Genomic DNA, 18,535 nt, shown 5'->3' with positions numbered 1-18,535 from the left:
CACTGACAGTGCTAACAGGACCTTAGGACCTTCTCAGATCCCCGACCCCAACCCCACCTGTCACAACAAATTAAACACCCCCCCTGATGGGCACTTCTGATACGAGAGTATAGACAGCCATCTGCTCAAAGATGCAATCTGATTGTTACATAATAAAAATTACATTTCAAAACAGTCAGGAGAGTATGGAAAAATGAGGGCAGTATTGCCATGCTTCTTTCATACACTGAATGCATCAGTTCTGACATTATTGAGGACCAGTGGTGATTAATTCTCGACTCATCATGCTGCCAAAAAGCTCTCTGGCCACTGTGGGCCTCTGAAGGTCTCAGCTTACAGATTAAAGTTTTAGTTTGACAAACATTTCTCAGAGCTTTTCGGAAATAATCTTAGTAGGTGGAGCCACATCACAGTGCCACATATTGGTCATGTGACTCTGGACTGTCCTGCTGTCTTTGAGTGGAGATATTACAGGAATATACAGTGTGATCAAATTAAATGCATATTTTTAATTATTTGTGAAAAAAGTGAAAGATCAAGTTTGAATTAATTGTGTTGAATTAATTATGGTTTGAATTGTTATGATGTGTGCATGTTTCTGTTTTCTCTTTGTTTTATACTACAGCCTGAGTGTATTACCATGTACTATCCTTATTTCTGTAGGTGTGTGTGTGATCACATCATCACCAAGGGGATTCTCCTCCACTATGTCATGTTTATTTAAAGAAGAAGTGTATCTCAGCCATTGCCTTGCATGATTTACTACCCATAAATACACAATAAGCTGTGTGTGCTCAGAGGGTATGTTTGTAGTGCATAAATTTGTACACTAGGGTGCAGCGCAGTAAGTAGACTATCATACAGACTGCACACTGTGAATGTGGTCAGCTGAGTGCAATGACAATGACAATTGTTTCAATGACAACACACAGCGGATGCAATACATTATCATTCTTTATTAGGTTAAAGTGTTATTTAAAAAACAAAATTTTAAAGTCAAAACATTTATTTCTCCACAAACTAAAAACACACAGAAAAGCATTTTGATGTTTATTTGAATTGGAATAGACCAACCAGGGCTTTTCATTTCTTAATCTTTAAAACATAGTAGGACTATGTTAAATGCAACCAATTTAACATGTGCATTCTTCATTTACAACACCATACATCTTTAGTGTAGGATCATGTGAGCATGGTGAAAGGATCCTGTCCTATCTGATACCAGAGCACCGCTAAACAGTCTGTGTCTTTGTCCCTTGTCCATTTATTTCTGCAGGCATTTGTGTACTTCCTGCCTCACTTATTAACCATTTGCGTATCTCTGGCCGCAGCTGGTTTTGTCTGGCCATCCTAAAGCGCCACTACTGAATAGACATATTGAAGTTTGGAAACGGTGTCGGGACATAAAAATGTGGTTTCTCTAAGGTGCCTCGAGATTAAATGTGCCACAATGAATCTTTGTCTTCGACCATTCAAAATTAGGCTGTAAATAACCACCTACACAGTCACGCTGTTACTTCAAGCATAAAGCAAGTATTTATAATTGGCAAACTCTCGTAACCAGTGAGAATTAAATGTTTTCCTCTGTGCTGCGGTGATTTCAGGTCGTCTAACTCCGTCAGGCCCACAGGACGGCTCCTGTCAGAACTACTGTCTCCAAATGCGTCTCATTGCTTATTTAATGGGTAAAACCGTGTCCAATATTTTGAGTAGACTCTCAAACCAGCTCACTCAAATCAACCAGATGATCAGAGCACTTCCGGTGATAGCGTTCAAAATAAAATGGCATATACGAAGATTTAGCTATTGCATCTGCTGAAAATTGTAAAGATTACGTAAGGGAGAGGCGTTTTAATAATTTCTGAGTAGGTGAACCGAAAGAGTAAACATTAGCAAGCCCATAATCGAAATTGCACACAACCTAAAAAAAAAAAAGAAAAGAGCACGACTATGATTATATATTTGATTATTCCTGTCACACTCACAGTGGTGTCACATTTTATTCCAGACGAACCCCACCACACAACAAAGCGTAGGCTATTAGATCCGCGGCACATTCATGCTTTTGTTTTGAAGGTATAAACCCAGTTTGAACCAACGCTTCATCCACTCAGCTCATTTTTGGCGTTCGGTTCCGTCCAATGCAGCGTGTCGGCTTTAAAATGTGTTTTTCTCCCTGTAGCAAAAGCCTCGATTCCGTGAGTGGTGTCGACCGCGGACCGCCTCGGTGTGAATCTGGAGGTTTGTGCCTCCGCTGCCCTTCGCGTGTGATCCCGCCTCTCCCCGCGCTACTCACGAAATGTGTGTGTGCTGCGCGCGGCTGTGCGCTCAAGTCCGGTTTGGCTCTGCTACTTTCATGTGCTCCTCGTAAATATATAAACCATTCACGTATTAAAGCGTATTTTAGCCGGGAAATATATACAGTTTAACACAGGTTGCTCACTAATACAATGTGGAGTGTAGGTGAGTTTTTCTTTAGTGAGACAAACAAAATCACGAAGAGAAAATGCTTGTATACATTCAACTTTATAATATTAGACTAACCATTTGTCGAAAAGGAAATAATGAATGATAAATTCGTTGAGAAAACCTCCGTCATCCAGTTTCTATATTATAACATGTAAAAAAAATGCTACAAATATATAGGCTAGTAGGCCTATATAATAACGATGTAAAACCGAAAAGCGGTAATTCCCTTTTGCAGTCTTACACCTGAAAGCAGCATAAGCCCTGTGCGTGTGTGTGTGCGTGCGTGCGCGCGCGCGTGCGTGTGTGTGTGTGTGTGTGCCTGCCTGCGCTCGCTTTGTGTTTGTGAGGCAGAGAGTTGCGTGCGAAGAGCTCGACATGTCATTCAGAGGAATCCGCCACCTGAAACGCGAGGAAGTGAAGGCGACTCAATTGGGTATAAAGCATCAGCCAACATCTGCCCCGAGCAGTGCAAAGCTGATGAAAACATCAGCGCGGAGCTCGTACAGGACCTCTCCGATTTATTTGATTTCCTTTGGATTTATCATTTGGCATTACCGAGTCGGTGCACCCTGGGAGACGCATCTCTTTTCTGCACTTAAAGTGAATGTGGCTTTGCAGCCAACAACACTATACTGGAATTAACTGACATCCACACAGACATTGGGTTAGTGCTATTTTGACGATTTTTGACGTTTTGATGTGATTTTTCTTTTTAAATTGTGATATTGTGTTATCGCTTATTTCCAAGGATCCAGCATTTCTGCTACACTCTTACAGGCGAGATATTAATTAGATAAGTTGCACCTCTTTGTTAGGTTATATTGTAACTATTGGCAATTATTTGTACATTATTTAAGTCATATGGCATAAATCTTAATTATTTGCTAATTCACACATAATATTTTGTTGCATTTCTAATTATTGCTTAATTAGGGTTATTATAGCCTACTTTCATTTGAGGGGTGCAGGGATTTACTGCATATTTAACCCAAGGAATGGCTTTTAATATGTAACAACAAGTCTGAACCTGCAAAATTCAATGCACATGGTCTTAACACATGTGTGAAGCTTGTATCTCCTGCCACATGTAAAGTTAACGTCCCTCTGTCTCCTCCGCAGCGCACCTGTTACCTCCACGGAGCGCAAGATCATGATCCCTCCGGGAGACTGCATGTATGCGGGCAGAAAGCGGAGGAAGCCCATCCAAAAACAGTTAAGGAGCGCTGCTTAATGTGTCCGTTAAATCCATGTTCTGTGGCAAATGGTTGCACATAATGTTGTTGCTTTTTTCTAGCTTGCTAATGTGCATGGAAAACTAAAGACATAAAGTCAGATTGAAGAGTAGATACATTATAATGAATCACAGGAAGTTCTTGCGCAGCAACAATATGAAGGTGTGAAAATAAAAAAGCTCCGGTTTGTATTGGCTGCCAGTTTTGATAGAAATAGCATGTTATAGACCTAATACTAGTGATCATAGCACTTATTTTATGGCAAACATACAATTAATAATATAGCACTTATTGTGAAGCTATTTAATTAATTTAAAAGCATCTTACCACTCACCATAGCTTAATTTTAAGCCAGAAATGGGGGTGGATGATGGGTAAACTGAGGGCTACTTTTTTTTTTTGGGACAATCTTGTCAGCTGATGTCATGAATAGTGAATGTAGGTTATATAAGATTTTGAAGAGGGAAGTGGTAATTTAACAAGGCCTGTGGCATTTATAAAGTTTTCATGTTTTGCGCTGCCTTTGCTGCTGATCTGAAAGGAAATCTTTGCCACATCAAATCACTGCTGTATGTGGACTGAAATATACATTTGAAATTCTAGTCTGCTTGTTACGACACAAGACGTTTTAAGACTTTGAATTATAATTCAGTGCCCCCAGTTATTCATTGATGTTTCTTTGTTTAATTTTGGAATAATGATCTTGTTTTGGTTCTTTACGCATAGTTTTGAATTTCCAAGTGAAGTAAAATTAATCTGAATAATCTAATCAAATTTTGACACTCACATGTGTTCCTTTGGATATTTTTCAGTAGTAATAACTGTAAAATATGAATTTTAGGTGGGCCATCATAATAAAACAAAGTCGAAGCATTCACGTAAAAGTATTCTGTCTCTGTGGAGGTGAACAGAAACTTTCAGCTGTGGAAATTGGAGCTGACCATTACATATGTGGATCATGTTAAGTTCCACTGGTAAAGCTGCGTACACCATACTAAAATACACAAATAACTCGGTGCCTTAGGGCCATGTTACATTCTCTGCGGCACTGAGGATAGTGCGGTATGTCCAATACCTTTAATAACAGTAGCCACTGAGAAGATTGAACAGTCACAGTGGGTATTAGTAAATACAGATATTACTATAGTAAAACTAATTTCACATCAGCTTGGAGAGATATTTTATAGGAACTGAAGTATGTGATATGACAAAACTCTTAGAGCATTAGTTTTCTCTAACGAAAATAAAATAAAGAGATTTGTCATCGGAGGAAATACGAAGTATGGTACATGGTGAATTGGGGAAGGCTGAGTCAAAAGGAAATACAGTTTAAAGAAAGAAGGACTTGTGCAGAGTGTGGTTTATATGATCATGTGTTTGTGCTTGGTTTTCAAGGTGTGTTGGTTACCATATAGACAAAACATAACCCTGTGGTTTCTATCCTAACAATGAGGAACAACTATATAACAAAACTGACAAGAATAGGTTTGTAAGCCATTTCTGAGAAATAAATTCAGACCCATTCTTCCTTTAATAGTCTGATGCCCTATTTTTTACATTGATCCAAAAAAAGAAGAAAGAAAAAAACAAACAAATAGTAACACAATAAACAGTCTTATGAATCAGTCACCACTTTTTCCACAGAAACTAAGTTGATATGAGTGTGCATGTTTTTGTGGTAAATACAGGCTCTACAGTTTAGAAGCCAGGAAATATATATCACTTATAATTGATAGCATAATCTTTTCAACAAAGTTAGGGGTTGGCAAGATGACTGTGTAAGCTTTATGAACAGGCCTGTGTCATGTAGGGTGACTCAGATTTACACTAACGTTGCCATTAACAGAAGCGTGGCTGCAACAAGTGAAATTAAAAAAGTTCATAACTTTCTGTGCCACTTACTTCTTGTTGAGGTGGTTCATGGTGTAATCAAGGATATGGAAAAACACATCACTGAGTTAGGGCCATTTAGCTGAAATAATTCTAACATTTCAGCTTATTTTAAAGCATGTTTACTGCTTATCTATCCACACACACACACGCACACACACACACTCTCCCTGACGCTGTCTCAACTCCGTCTTGCTCTCTCTCCCCTCTGTCCGTCTCATCATCAGGAAGCCGTCCGCTGCCAATGAGAAAACCAACCCGTCCAAGCGGCACCGGGACAGGCTGAACGCTGAGCTGGACCGGCTGGCCAGCCTGCTGCCGTTCCCCCCGGATGTCATCTCCAAGCTGGACAAGCTGTCCGTGCTGCGCCTTGCAGTTTCCTACCTCCGTGTCAAAAGCTTCTTCCAAGGTAGAGAAGGTCAGAAAAGTTGCATTTGTAGGGGAAGGGGCTGGAATATTTGGTTTATGTGTATATGTGAATGTGTGTGTGTGTGTGTGTGTGTGTGTGTGTGTGTGTGTATGTGTGTGGCTTCAAGTTGATAGAGACTTGCTGAGCTGATATGGGTTAGACTCATTTATGGGGTTGATAGTGGGATATCAGCTGCTTTAAATTGGCATAGAGATCAATGTTTCATCTTTGATATATAGATACGATAATATATATAATTTGAATATGCTGTCTGGCTATGGAAACCCCATAATCTATGTAAATTGATTGTAATGAAACACTTTGATAAGATGACACATATCTAAGTTATCAGTATTATTAGAAGTGGTCGTAATGAGTATCGGCCCTATAGGTAGTTTTATGTTGGTTTCAGTAGAATTGAAACCCTGGCATGAAAATAATCAGTTTAAATATGTTACATATAATTTCAATTTATTGGCTGTTAGAAGCCGAAAAATCTTGCTTACCACCAAACCGTATGAGTCAAATACTCGTGCATTCAGGCTGGTGTGTGTGATGGTCAAACACAATTAAGTGGCAGACACAGAAAAAGATTATGTGCAGCTGTATTGTGCAATGCAATTTACTATAGGGGCAAAAACTGATGGGGGACTGATAATACTAGCCTGTTAAATTATGGTAATCTCTTAGAATTATGGAATAATCTGTGAACTTTTTCTGTCTGCTTCATGAGTAAGAATCCCAGAGGCTCTATGTCATCAACTGACTCTAATTCAGACCAACAGATATACTGCCTGGGAATTCAAGGGGCTAAAGATAAACAAGCATTGGTTGTATTAAAAGAAGTTTACTCGTCTGCATCATCTGGATGCACTGTCTACAGAAAACTTTGTTTAGACCGCGGCACCTATATTGTATGGTCATGGCTGTGGGAATGTATTTTTGTGTTGTTACAGTCTTGTGTGTTTTTTATAATTGAAGTTTTATTAAGTCAGTGAAGATGATTTGTGATGATTATAAGAAGGTCCCTGTGACGACATTTAATGTAATTAAGAGTTATATAATGGTCCACACGTGTTTTCCCGCCCTTCCACCATCCAGTGAATACCTCCCTCCGTCTCCTTGTGTTGCTTCCCAATACGCTTCAAATATTCATGGGCCTCTTGAGAAGGTATTTGTTGCTGGTGCCTGCTTTATCAACATGGAGGCCCCTCGCACAGCTGTATGTGACAGCTCTAAAGACAAGAGTTTTTTTTTTAAAAAAGGAGCATCCTCCTTCTGTCTTACCACGGGAAACGTGGGTGATAAAGTAGAAGGAGGTTGAGGGGGAAAGGGAGGCCTCACTGCCTTCCTACTCTAAATGAAAGTCCTCATTGAAAGCTGTTTTCGTGGAAAAGTTGGCAATTGGATTTGTGTTGATCTGACCAGCTCTTTTCTTCGGCACATGTGGCTCTCGTCTTTCACCTTCTCCTCCTCTGATCCTTACATTACCCTTAATCTCCATCATCCGCCACCTTGGTTTGGCATGGCACTCAACAACTGGCATCCTACTGGCCAGAGTCACGCATACACTCAATTATTTTACCCTGAATGCTCATTTAGCTTAGCCATCACGCAAAGATGCAGTACAGGTGCTAATTGGACTTTTTAAAGGTGCCTTTCCTGGATAAGGGCTCACGCAGAGATAAAGACCACAACCGCTGCCTCAATTCAGAGTGATGCTGAGTGTCAGTGTTTTAAAGTGATGGGTCAGAAAATGAAGATGGTTCAGTCATGTGTGTGAAAGTGCTAAAGTGTTGAAAGGTATGCAGAAAGTGTTGAAAGCTGATATTGCTTGTGTATTGTTTGGCAGTGCTAATAGCTAAACAAGATAATATCATCTCTCTTAGCTCACCTCAGAGTTACAGTCATATTTTAGCCACTCAAAAGAGCAGTAGAAGTGGCATTTATCTGTAAATATTTTAGGATATTTCTCTTTGAACATGCATCAGTGGCAAAGCCTGTATTTGATTACTCTTCCTCTGCTGGAGGCCTTGTTATCAGCGGCTGAAGTGACCAGCTTAGCTGCCTTTTGATGCTACACTAATGAGATTAATTAGAGTGGAACATGGGGGATTTGGTTCTGTGTGCATCACTCTTTGGTCAACTCTCTTGACTGTCACAACTGCAGTTTTTCCACTGATATTTAAACATGGAGTGTAGCCAGAGCATTTCCAGATAAATCTAAGATGAGCAATATGTACATGTCCACATCCTTCCTGTGGTCTGGAACAACAGTCACATTCATCTTTCTTTTTCTTCTTTTTTTGAGCAGTGAGTCATTTTCTGAAAACATGACATGAAACCAACTTTAAGTTTCATTTGCCCTTGTAAACAGTGTCATAGAGGAAGGATGAAAATATTTCTACTTATAGTGATGAAGTTCTCCTTTTTGTCCACTGGGGGGACTGTGTGAAGTTGCTACTGAGTCATGACTGATGTCCAGTTCAGTTAGTTGTGAATAAGTGAGTATAGGGTTTGGCTTCAGGTTGGATTTGTTTTGTCCCTTTAAAACATAGATTTGTTGACTTATAGGTGTGAGAAGGTTCAGAGAAAGAGTAGCAGGTGCTTTGGGAAGCACCTGAGTTGCCCTGTTGCGTGACAGTTCATGGGTGGAGCACAGTAAACAGTCTGTACCTATGCACTGCATGCAAATATACCCTTAGGCTGCGTGTGTGCGCATCTGTAAATAAAAGGCGACATCAGACAGAGGGATTCACCTCAGTTTCCCTTACTCATCATGTTCCATGGGATTCAAGTCTGGTGCGTTTACAGACACAATATATGACTTGAGATGGTTTCCTGTGCTATTTCACATACCTCCCAAGCTGAAAAGTAGAAACAATAGCTGCACTTTGACAATTTATTTTCCCTGTATACTATATGTACATCTCCAGTTGAAAGGACACAATGAAAATGCATATAATCAGGTTTAAGTATGTCATCGCACAGGTGAAGCATGCAGTGAAAAGTCCAGAGGGTAACACCCCTCAAAAAAATAATGATAATAACACAAAACTCTAAATCATCATTTCATAGCCTACAGCCTGTGTGTAACTCAAAGTCCCATGTTTTTCATTTAATTCTTATTTTAGGTCAGGGTATGTATATTTTCCCATGCCCAAGCAAGTAGGTCCATGAGAACGTGTGTGTGTGTGTGTGTGTGTGTGTGTGTGTGTGTGTGTGTGTGTGTGTTGACAGTCAGCAGGCTGTAATTCCCTTCTCCTCCATGTTAGGTCTCTGCCCTAACTGTAATTGCTGAGCTTGTTAAATATTTACCCTGAGGATTAACTATCCCTCCTCCGTCTTTCTGCCCCGATTGTCTTTATTTCTCCTCCGGTGATGTGTGTGTCTTTAAAGTCTGTTTTGCGTGATTGTGTTTCATTACTTTTTATCTCATTATTTGAAACTAGAATTTTGCTTTGTTTTGAAAATTTAATCAGGTTACAACAACCATTTATATATTGTATACATACAGTATATATATATATTTTTAGACAGGATGAGGTCATTAAAAGCACACATAATAGGGAATTATGCCACTTGAGATGCTGACAGGGTTTTGTTGTAATTCGGTGACATAAAAACAGTTATGATACCTTGCAAAATAACACTTGGACTAGACTAAATGTCACTTGCTTTTTTGGTGCTTTATTCTCCTTCAGTAATCCTTTCTTAATTTCCTTTCTGTCTGTCCTCCCCTTTTCTTCCTTATTGTTTGTTGCTCTGGTGCCTGTTTGACTAATATGAATTGAAACTTGACTGGCTCTAACAAGACTAGAAGTCAGGGGAGCTTGTGATGAGAATCAGATGGGAGTTTTAAGACGAGATCCTGGACACCGCATAATAAAGGATTTGATATGATGTCATTTGTAATAATGCATCAACATTAGCTGCTGGCATGGTTTTTATTTCAATAAAGCTAAAGTAAAAGCTGGCTTTCTTTTTTGTGGGCGTTGTTTGTGTGTAATGTGGTTATATCTTTGCAAGCTAAGATACAGCTTGTGCTTAGCATTGCATGTTTTTTCTGCAGCTCCTTCATTCTCTGTCTCAGATAAAGCAGAAATTTTTTAAATAAATAATTATTTGGGAAAAGTTAGTTGTAAAGCACGTAAGCTTACTGACCCAAGGACAACCACTGGTCCAAATCCCTAGAATACTACCTTGCTCTGGGACAAGCACCCCTGAGCAAGGTAGCCTGTAGATGTGAATGTGTTTTTTTTCTGCAGTGTGTGTATTACTGTGTGCATGCCATGGTGGCTATTTTGATTGCATGCGCTGTGGTTCTTTGATGAGGTGCGACAGAAGCTCCGTTTGACTGCATCTGTCACCGTCCCACGTCCTGACCCTCATGGCACTGCGATCAGATTCCCCATCACAGCCCTGGAAAAAGAGCAGCATTGGCATTAATCCATATGTATTTCTCATTGCCCCTGTCTATCTCTGTCTCTCTCTGTCCTCGTTGTCACTCTTGGGATCAGATGCAGGGAGTGTGTCCTTCATCTCCTCCAGTGTACCAGCTGTGTACTGACTCACAGGAAATTGTTTTTGTGAACCCTCAAACCATGCTCTCTCTCATGTTTTATATAATTTTAATGTGTTTAATTAATTCATTTTCTTCTGCTTTTTCTTTTTAAGCCACTGCCCCAATTACAGGGAAATGCCAGAAATTAAAGTTGAATGGTGGATTTCTTACAAATTTATAGACTACAGTGACATTGGAAAAGCTTACAGAGGGTTGTTTTAGTCGTCTTTGACTCGGGCCAACATCAAGCTTCAGTGGAATTACACCTCAAAAGATTCAACATCTGTAATTGCCACATCTTACAAGAATCTTCCTTAAATAACTTGATTGACGTGTAAAGTAGAACTTTTTGTTCTGTTTTTTTAGTTTTCTTGTATTTGGGCCTATTTTGACACTGGTTGCCTTATTTTTGCATGTTTCATAAGATGGTAAAATTACTTAACAGATGTAAAAGTGAAGTGAACGTATCTCACCCCTGAGTGACTAAAGTTTTTATTTGATTTTTGATCAACATTCAAGCTTCTTATTTGGATTTTGGCACCTGTATTTATCAGTTTCAATCTGCTGTTGTACTTCTGAAAGGATTCACCAGATACTTGTGGTTAATTGAGCAGAGGCTGAGTCACATTCTTTTAATTGTTCCTGTCTGTCACTTTACAGTGGCTTTTCAACACTGGCACCACTGTCAGTTTGGCTGAAAGAGTCTATGCCTTTCACTATGTAGAATATTGCATACATGTATCTATCTATATAGCGCACTGGTTCTCAAAGTGGGGTCCAGGGACCGCCAGTGGTCCTTGAGGGGGTTCCTGGAGATTCCTATAATAACACAATGACAGAATGAATAGCTACTTTGGTCATGGATTTCAAATACTTTCTGTAATAAAACATCCAATAGTAAAAATCTTCTCAAATGGGGGTCCGTGGTCTAATTTGTATCAGTTTGGGGGTCCTTTATGTGAAGTTTGACCACTGATATAAGGAATCTAAAGTTGATATGTTGCAGGATAATTATTTTCAGTCTGAACAGAACAGAAATAAACTTTTTTTGGAAAATCCACCTAAAACATCCCAAGGAAACATTGTTTTTAACACTTAGCTGATGCTGATGATTAACTTTCAGTGGAACAACCAAGAAGATTACCAAGCATTTCATTTTTATCTGCAAGTTTGGTAGAATAATGATAATTTTTCTAGAGACGTTCTTGTTACTTAGACTGGCAACAAGTCGTTCTGAAATCCTCTAAAAATCTTTGCAGAGGTAAACATTCAAATTTTCTTTTCTTTATAAATCAACACAGACACAGATCAGACAACGTAGCGAGTAGGGATACTGTAGTTTGGCTTTCACTCTCTCCTGCATAGTTCATGTCTTTTTTTCTGTTTTTACATCTCAAGATAAAAACATAGACATGCACAGTGACCTCCATGAGAAATCAACAACCGGAAAACCTTCTAGATGACTTCAGTACCGTACTGCTTCGCTTTCAGTAAATGATCTGCTCTGAAAATTGTCAATGTCTTGCAATATATCATAACAACCCCTAGAATTACCACCAAAACAAATCTCATGCCCAAATATAAATGCCTGTGGTGTAAATGTACCCACATCACAGCAAGGTGTATTTATAAGTGTGTGTGTCTGGAAGTCCTCAATTAAACCCCCACCTTCCCTCTTAGCTGTCGGTCCAGTCAGGGCGTTGACAGGGTTTGGGAACACACAGACACAGAGACACGCAAATGTGATGAGAGATTCAAGTACAAGTATACCTATCTATGCCAAGTTTGATCACCTGACATGCTGATCGTCTTGCTGCTGCACAAAATCCATACAGCAGCCATCAGTGTTTAGGTCTGCACTTGCTGATCTCCGAGTGTGTGCGAGCCAGTTTCAGTGTGTGTGCTGTCTGCCTCTAAATGCTGGGTGAGCTATAATAAAAGAGGAAGAGAAAGCCCACAGGCCCCGCAGACTCACGCCAGGCATACGCCACTTGTGACGTCAGCCAGCAGACAGGACATGATTTCGTAACTAAGCCACCATCATGCAAGGGGAAGGAGAGAACAAGACAAAACAATCAGTCTCAGTCCTTATTGTCTCATCTACAAATTTAAGAGAATTTTGTGGATGTAAGCCCCCTTTCCACATCTATTTGGGTTAATCCGTTTTGTGTCAAATCTGTATCCAATCGAGTCAACGCAAGTGCAGACCATTCAATTTCCCAAAGAGGGAAGTACTGCAGCGTGATAGCTGTTTCTGAATGGAGTCTTTGCTCAGGGGTGAAAATGTGTTCAGGTCAGATTATAGACGGACTTTGTGTTTACTAAACTCTCAGTGACCCTAGACTTTTTCCTTCCCTATACTCAACCCAAAGCAGACAGGACGCCAGGGTGGAGGCCAAGACAAATCAGCAAGCTGCACTGACTATAAATGAAGTGAAAAGGTTTAGCAATAGAAAGGTCAAGATGTGGTCAGTTTACTATTGTTTTCAGCTTTTGAAGTAGAATGTCCTCGCTATTGAAATTTCAGGTGAATCGTAAATTACAACCCCAAATTTTTCACATTCATAAATCATGCAAGGAGATAGTATGAGAAGCTTGTTCTCTGGCGCTGTTCACACTTGGCAATAACATGCGTCTCAGACAATCTGATCACAAGTAGACAGCTCTAAGGACGTCAGTTCACATCTGGCTTTAAAATGTGTCTCCGCATGCTTCTTGTGATTGGATTTCACTTCCCTAGTCTATATACAAATAAACACATATATCATTTCAGTTCGGAAAGACCAAATGCATTGATGTTTTTAACGGGCGGGAGGCAGCAATACAATTCCTGTCCCTAAACTGCCGAAATTTAAAAGAAGAATAAGAAACCATAGACTGGGTCTATTCCATGGTGTGTTCCAAGCAAACCAAATCACAGCAAGATGTTTGATGCACTCTTAATATATCTCTATGGGCTTTTCGAAATTTTAAGAGGTTGTGAACAAAACCAGTTTACGCAGTTTGAGAATCAACTGAGTATGAAGGAGTATGTACTGCAGCTTAAGCAGACCACATCGGTTGAGTAGGTGGTCCTTCAATTTGGCACTGGGCACATTCGCGTATACACTCCTAAAAGAATATGACGATATGCGGCCCAGACCACCGCCAAATGTGGTCTTAGTGAATTTCAGTGCATCTTCAATACGTCTTGGGTGCGTTCATGTGGGATCACCCAAGAGGCATGTTAATGCCAAATGTGAACAGGGCCTCAGACGTCTGACGCTAAGTCTATTCCAGTATAGACTTGTGCATGTTATCATGTTATCACCTGTTTATCCGTGTTAGCATGTTGATATTGGCATTTAGCTCAAAGCACCGCTGTGCTCAGGTACAGCATCAAAGAGGCTTTTGACCATTTAATGAGAATCAGGATCATTTTGGGTCTTTGAAGGAGCTTATTCAGACTGACCTGTGGCACCACTATCATATGCTTACAGGTTGTGGTTATGCAGTAGGTACTTGGCTGCACAGCTCATTAACCCACGTTACATCTGTCTATACCGTTTTTGAAGTGAACACTAAAACCTACTGAGGGTCAAACCCTTTGACCTTATCATTTGCCCCTTTTGTTTGACCCAATCACAGTGTTAAAGGAACTGGGAAATAGAAATCACTAGGAATCAGTTAAATGTCTTGTGTAATTAGCATCAACTTGATGAGCTGAGTGAATCAACGCTTACAATCTGATTTTGATGCTTTAGTTGTGCCTGGATTTTGCACAGTTGAGTCCCTCCAGCACGTAGTGCATTAAAAAGACCAAAGGATGCAAGGACTTCAGCCCATCAGGCCATCATATCAGTTAAATGTCATATGTCACAACAAGCCTGAAGACAGATATAAGCAGCGCTGTACTGGTGTTGGTGGCACGAAATCTCCAGTTCACTCTGAGCTGATACATTGCCAGACTTTTTAAGAGTAAAAAAGGTGATGCACTGAATGAGCTTTCATGTCACAGACTACAGCCAAAGCTGTAACCAGCAGGTCACGTTCTCATGATTTCTTTCGACAGTTAATTAGATCATTTGACGTAGCATCTCATCAGTTAGTGATCAACACACATCACTGAACCCTTATAAAATTTAGTGATGTGTATTGATTAAGAGCATCCAGGGAGATAATGGATCGTAGCATCCCAATCTGTGCATGCGTGTGTGTTGGTGAAGCAGAGCAAATCTGCTCTTATGAGTGATTATCATCATCAAATGGAGGTACAAATTCACCCCATCACCCCATTTCTGTCTCCTCTCCTCTCTCTCTTTCTGTCTTTTTTCTTCTTCAACACTTTTTAACCACAACATTTCTCTCTCTCTGTCTCTGTCTCTCTTTCTCTCCTCCTCCTCCCTTTTCCATTTCTTCCTCCCTATGGGGTTCTGCCCCTCTGTTTGTCTCACTGACCTCTTTGAAAGAAAATCACCTCTCATCTCCATGTGCTACATGAAGAGTGCGTGATCAGGCTAAATGCCAGTGCTCAGGCTTTTCTTCTTCCTCTTTCCTCCTCATGCAATGTCTGTAATGCCGTGCTATGAGTTCTATATACAAAGGTAGATGTATGGCCGATTAATACATTTCCAGTGTATGTGTTCTCACTGTTATGACTAACCCTAATGCCAGTGCTCAGGGTTTTATCATTCCTTTCCTTTATTTTGGCGTGCAAAAATCCTGCTCATTTTTTGTAGACAGGGTTAGACAGAAGTTTTTTTATACACTACAGTAATATGGACACTTATAATAGTTTGTTCTTGAATTTAAAATGCAGAAAATTGTTTATGCAGCTATTGAACATTTTTAAATTTGAACATTTTTATGCTTATAAATATTTCCATAAGAGTTTGGGTGGAACACATCTTCAACACCATTTAGTTGAAAGTTGCTCCAGTAAAATTGCTCTTTAAGGTGGGATGAGCCAGTTTTTCTTGAATGTCAAGCTGTTGATTAAAATACTGGTACTGGCTGTGTGGCGTGCATTTTTTCAATCTAAATGTTGTTATATTCCCTTTGTTGGAGCTAACGTATAGCTATTACCCGCCCAGTGATTCCATACTAAATTGCACATTAGTTGCATGTCGGCTCACTCTCCCACCCTCTTGCATGTGTGTTTGCCCCCTCTGCAGTAATCAGCCACACAATGGCTGTTAACTAGTGCGACAGACCAGCCATGCTAATCCCTTGTATGTGTCGAGAACCGTGAATAGAGAAGCCGCCGTATGCATTTAGGATCCTCACAGCTAACTCATTAGTTGCTTGAATCAAAGGCATGACACTGGCTTTGTCCCTGCCTGGCCTCTCGTGCCACAGACACTGAACTCGCTTGAGTGGAGTTGGACTCTGTTAGCCTGCGGGGGCCAATGGAGCCCCCTGGGATCACAAAAGGCCATAAGTGAATTACTCAAATCAGTGCCGAGGGGGGCCCCGTTAGACGCTAACTGTAACAGCTAGTGGCGGCTGCGATGGGAGGTGTGTTTGTGTGCAAGTGTGTGTGTGCGAACAGACGGGTAGAGTGTGTGTTTGAGTTTGAGTGAGTGTGAATAGACAGCCAGGACTCATGCAGAGGGAGCAGAAGCCTTTGTTGGCCCAACACTATTGTTGGAAGCTGTCTTGTGTAATTATTGTCACAGCTACCGCCTAGCGCGCTGCTCTGCCTGAGCAAGAGAAGCACAGAGGGACAAGGAGGGAAGCAACAAGCACCGCGAATCCCCTGGAGATTAGGTTGATAATTATATTATGGAAGCACTTTAAGCATCCAGTTTGCTGACAAATCCCAGCTGTTGTTTTACATATTTTGTAATATCATTGCATTCGATTAGAAACCTTACATGCTGCTCTTAAGTCAAGTCTATTTTAAGTTCACCGGGTGTACAAACTGTAATCTACAGTTATTGAATGGCAATGTTATTGGCAGACATGTTTCTTATTACCAACATTTGTTCTGCTTTCAGTTTGCAGTGTGCTATTTTTACAAGCACGCCACTCTAGCTATGCTTAACCCCAACTACACCCCTTTTGGCTGAGATTAAATAATTTCACATTTCCAATTTATATTCATCCCCCCATACAACAAGCAAACAGACTTTGTTTATCTCCATGCAAACATGCAGTATAGTGTACAGATTTAGCCCTGCCCAAAGCCACATGTTGAAAGCCTATTTGATAACTCATTAAGGCTCGAACAGTCTTTTTTTTAATTTGTTGTGGCGTGCCACAGGCACGTCTGCACAGTGACTGCTTCCTGAGTTTCGGGAAAATTTTTGTTACTGTTGTGTGATCACTGAATTTGAAAAAGAAAAAAGAATCCATTTTGCAACAATGCTGGAATGCATACAGTACGAAGATAGAAAATATATGGTGCTGATGGGAATTCAGCATCGCAAGACAACATAAATAGAAATAACCAAATCGAGAGTTGAATCCAAGAGTCAGACTTTCTCTTTTGCAAGCCTTTGCATGTTCCTCCATTGTCCTGTTTGCATGGATTAGAAATAGGCCACACTTAACTGATTGATGGCGTGACATAGGTTCACTCCCGAGAAGTGAACATTGGCCGTCATCCTGGCTCAAATGGCCACCAGTTTCCTCCCAGTGAACACCCAAGGCCTATTAGCTACAGCACAATCAATTTAACATGGCCACCAGCATAAAAAGCTCAGTGGTGTCAGTAATGCGATCTGTTGATGGCTAAACTGAGCGAATGGAGCGGCTATTCATAGTGGCTGACGAATGAACTCTGTGACACTGCTGCTCTGGCATGATACAGGCCAACGTTTTACCAATCACTGATAATAATCCAGACTGTTGGTTTTCTGAAGAAGGTTACTCGTGTGGCATGAGTACCATGTGTACTACATGTCATCAGGTTGTGTCTGAATGCTGGCCACCTGGGCATACTGTACATCAGACCGTTTGCTTTGTCTGTCACCTCCATTTATCTTAATTCAAGCATGCTTCAGTGTGCAACAGTGGCCAGGCTTGGTCCCCGCTGTTGTTCCCTAATGTAAATCGATATGTTCCCATGCGGCTGGAAAGATCACTAACCAAAGGTGGCATCTGACCCGATACAGCTCGATACGCTAACTACCGTCAGCCAGATGAGGTCCCCTTTCATCAGCATTTGATATGGGAAAACAGGAGCACGTAACTCGCCCGAGCAAAAATAGTTCCTCAGATCATGTCATATAAAGTTAGAGTTATTTGGAGAAGCTTCAGGGCAGTTCCTTTTTTCAATCTCAGATGAGGTTAGCCAGACAGTGTCATGTAAATTCACCGTACAAATTTCTCTGATATTGAAGCCAAACATCTTGATGTGAAAAGCATGTGTTTCAGTGAGAAAGGGCCATAGTGAGAGCTAATTAAAGAGGACTAGAGAACGTGATTCAAGAGGGTGTTTAAAAGGGTTTGTGTGTTTTTTTTATTGGCTGGCAGGCCTTTGCTGCGCTCTGTGCACCCAGAGCAGTCTGAACTCTGAGTGAACTCCTGCTCTCTGCCGAATTATCATTGAATGAGTGAGCCTGACAAAATATTTTTAGGGTGGAGAGAGACGCAAGCAGAGGGTACAGCGAGAGGGAGAGAGGGTAGAGACAATCGGTCCTCATCACACACGCATACACATGTTTACTTGACCGCCGCATTAAAAGACAAAGTGAGGCTGAACATCAGTACACAGCAGCAGGATCGTCTCCGACTTGACAGCGTCCAGGCACATTGTTAAAGAGGAACAGCTCTGCAGGGGCAAATGTCTCAACCAGGCAGCGAGGTATCCAGTCAGTGAGGATGGAGAGAGAGAATGTGCGGGGGTGAGTGAGAGACAGAGAGAGAAGAGAGGCAGTTGCGTGACTTGTGCTTGGCTCATTCCTTCAGCCCTCTGGGCGTTACTTGTTAGCCAGGAGAAAGGAAGGTATATCTTAAGTGTTCAACAGTAAACAGAGCCGTGACGGG

At 40.8% G+C, this 18,535-nt stretch overlaps 1 protein-coding gene across 1 annotated transcript in view; it reads left to right on the top strand.

The window, feature by feature from the left end:
- Positions 1-3,051: 3,051 nt before the first annotated feature.
- ahrr (aryl-hydrocarbon receptor repressor) overlaps positions 3,052-18,535 on the top strand; it is a 67,066-nt gene continuing 51,582 nt past the window's right edge. Inside the window, exons 1-3 of the mRNA XM_022754078.1 lie at positions 3,052-3,133; positions 3,589-3,681; positions 5,819-6,000. Coding sequence (XP_022609799.1) covers positions 3,620-3,681; positions 5,819-6,000 — 244 coding nt within the window. The 5' untranslated portion in view covers positions 3,052-3,133; positions 3,589-3,619. The remainder of the gene's footprint in view (positions 3,134-3,588; positions 3,682-5,818; positions 6,001-18,535) is intronic.

Source organism: Seriola dumerili, unplaced genomic scaffold (genome assembly GCF_002260705.1).
Source record: "Seriola dumerili isolate Sdu_G_001 unplaced genomic scaffold, Sdu_1.0 BDQW01000216.1, whole genome shotgun sequence".
NCBI classification, from domain to species: Eukaryota; Metazoa; Chordata; class Actinopteri; order Carangiformes; family Carangidae; genus Seriola; species Seriola dumerili.
This window is presented reverse-complemented; position numbering and strand designations above follow the sequence as displayed.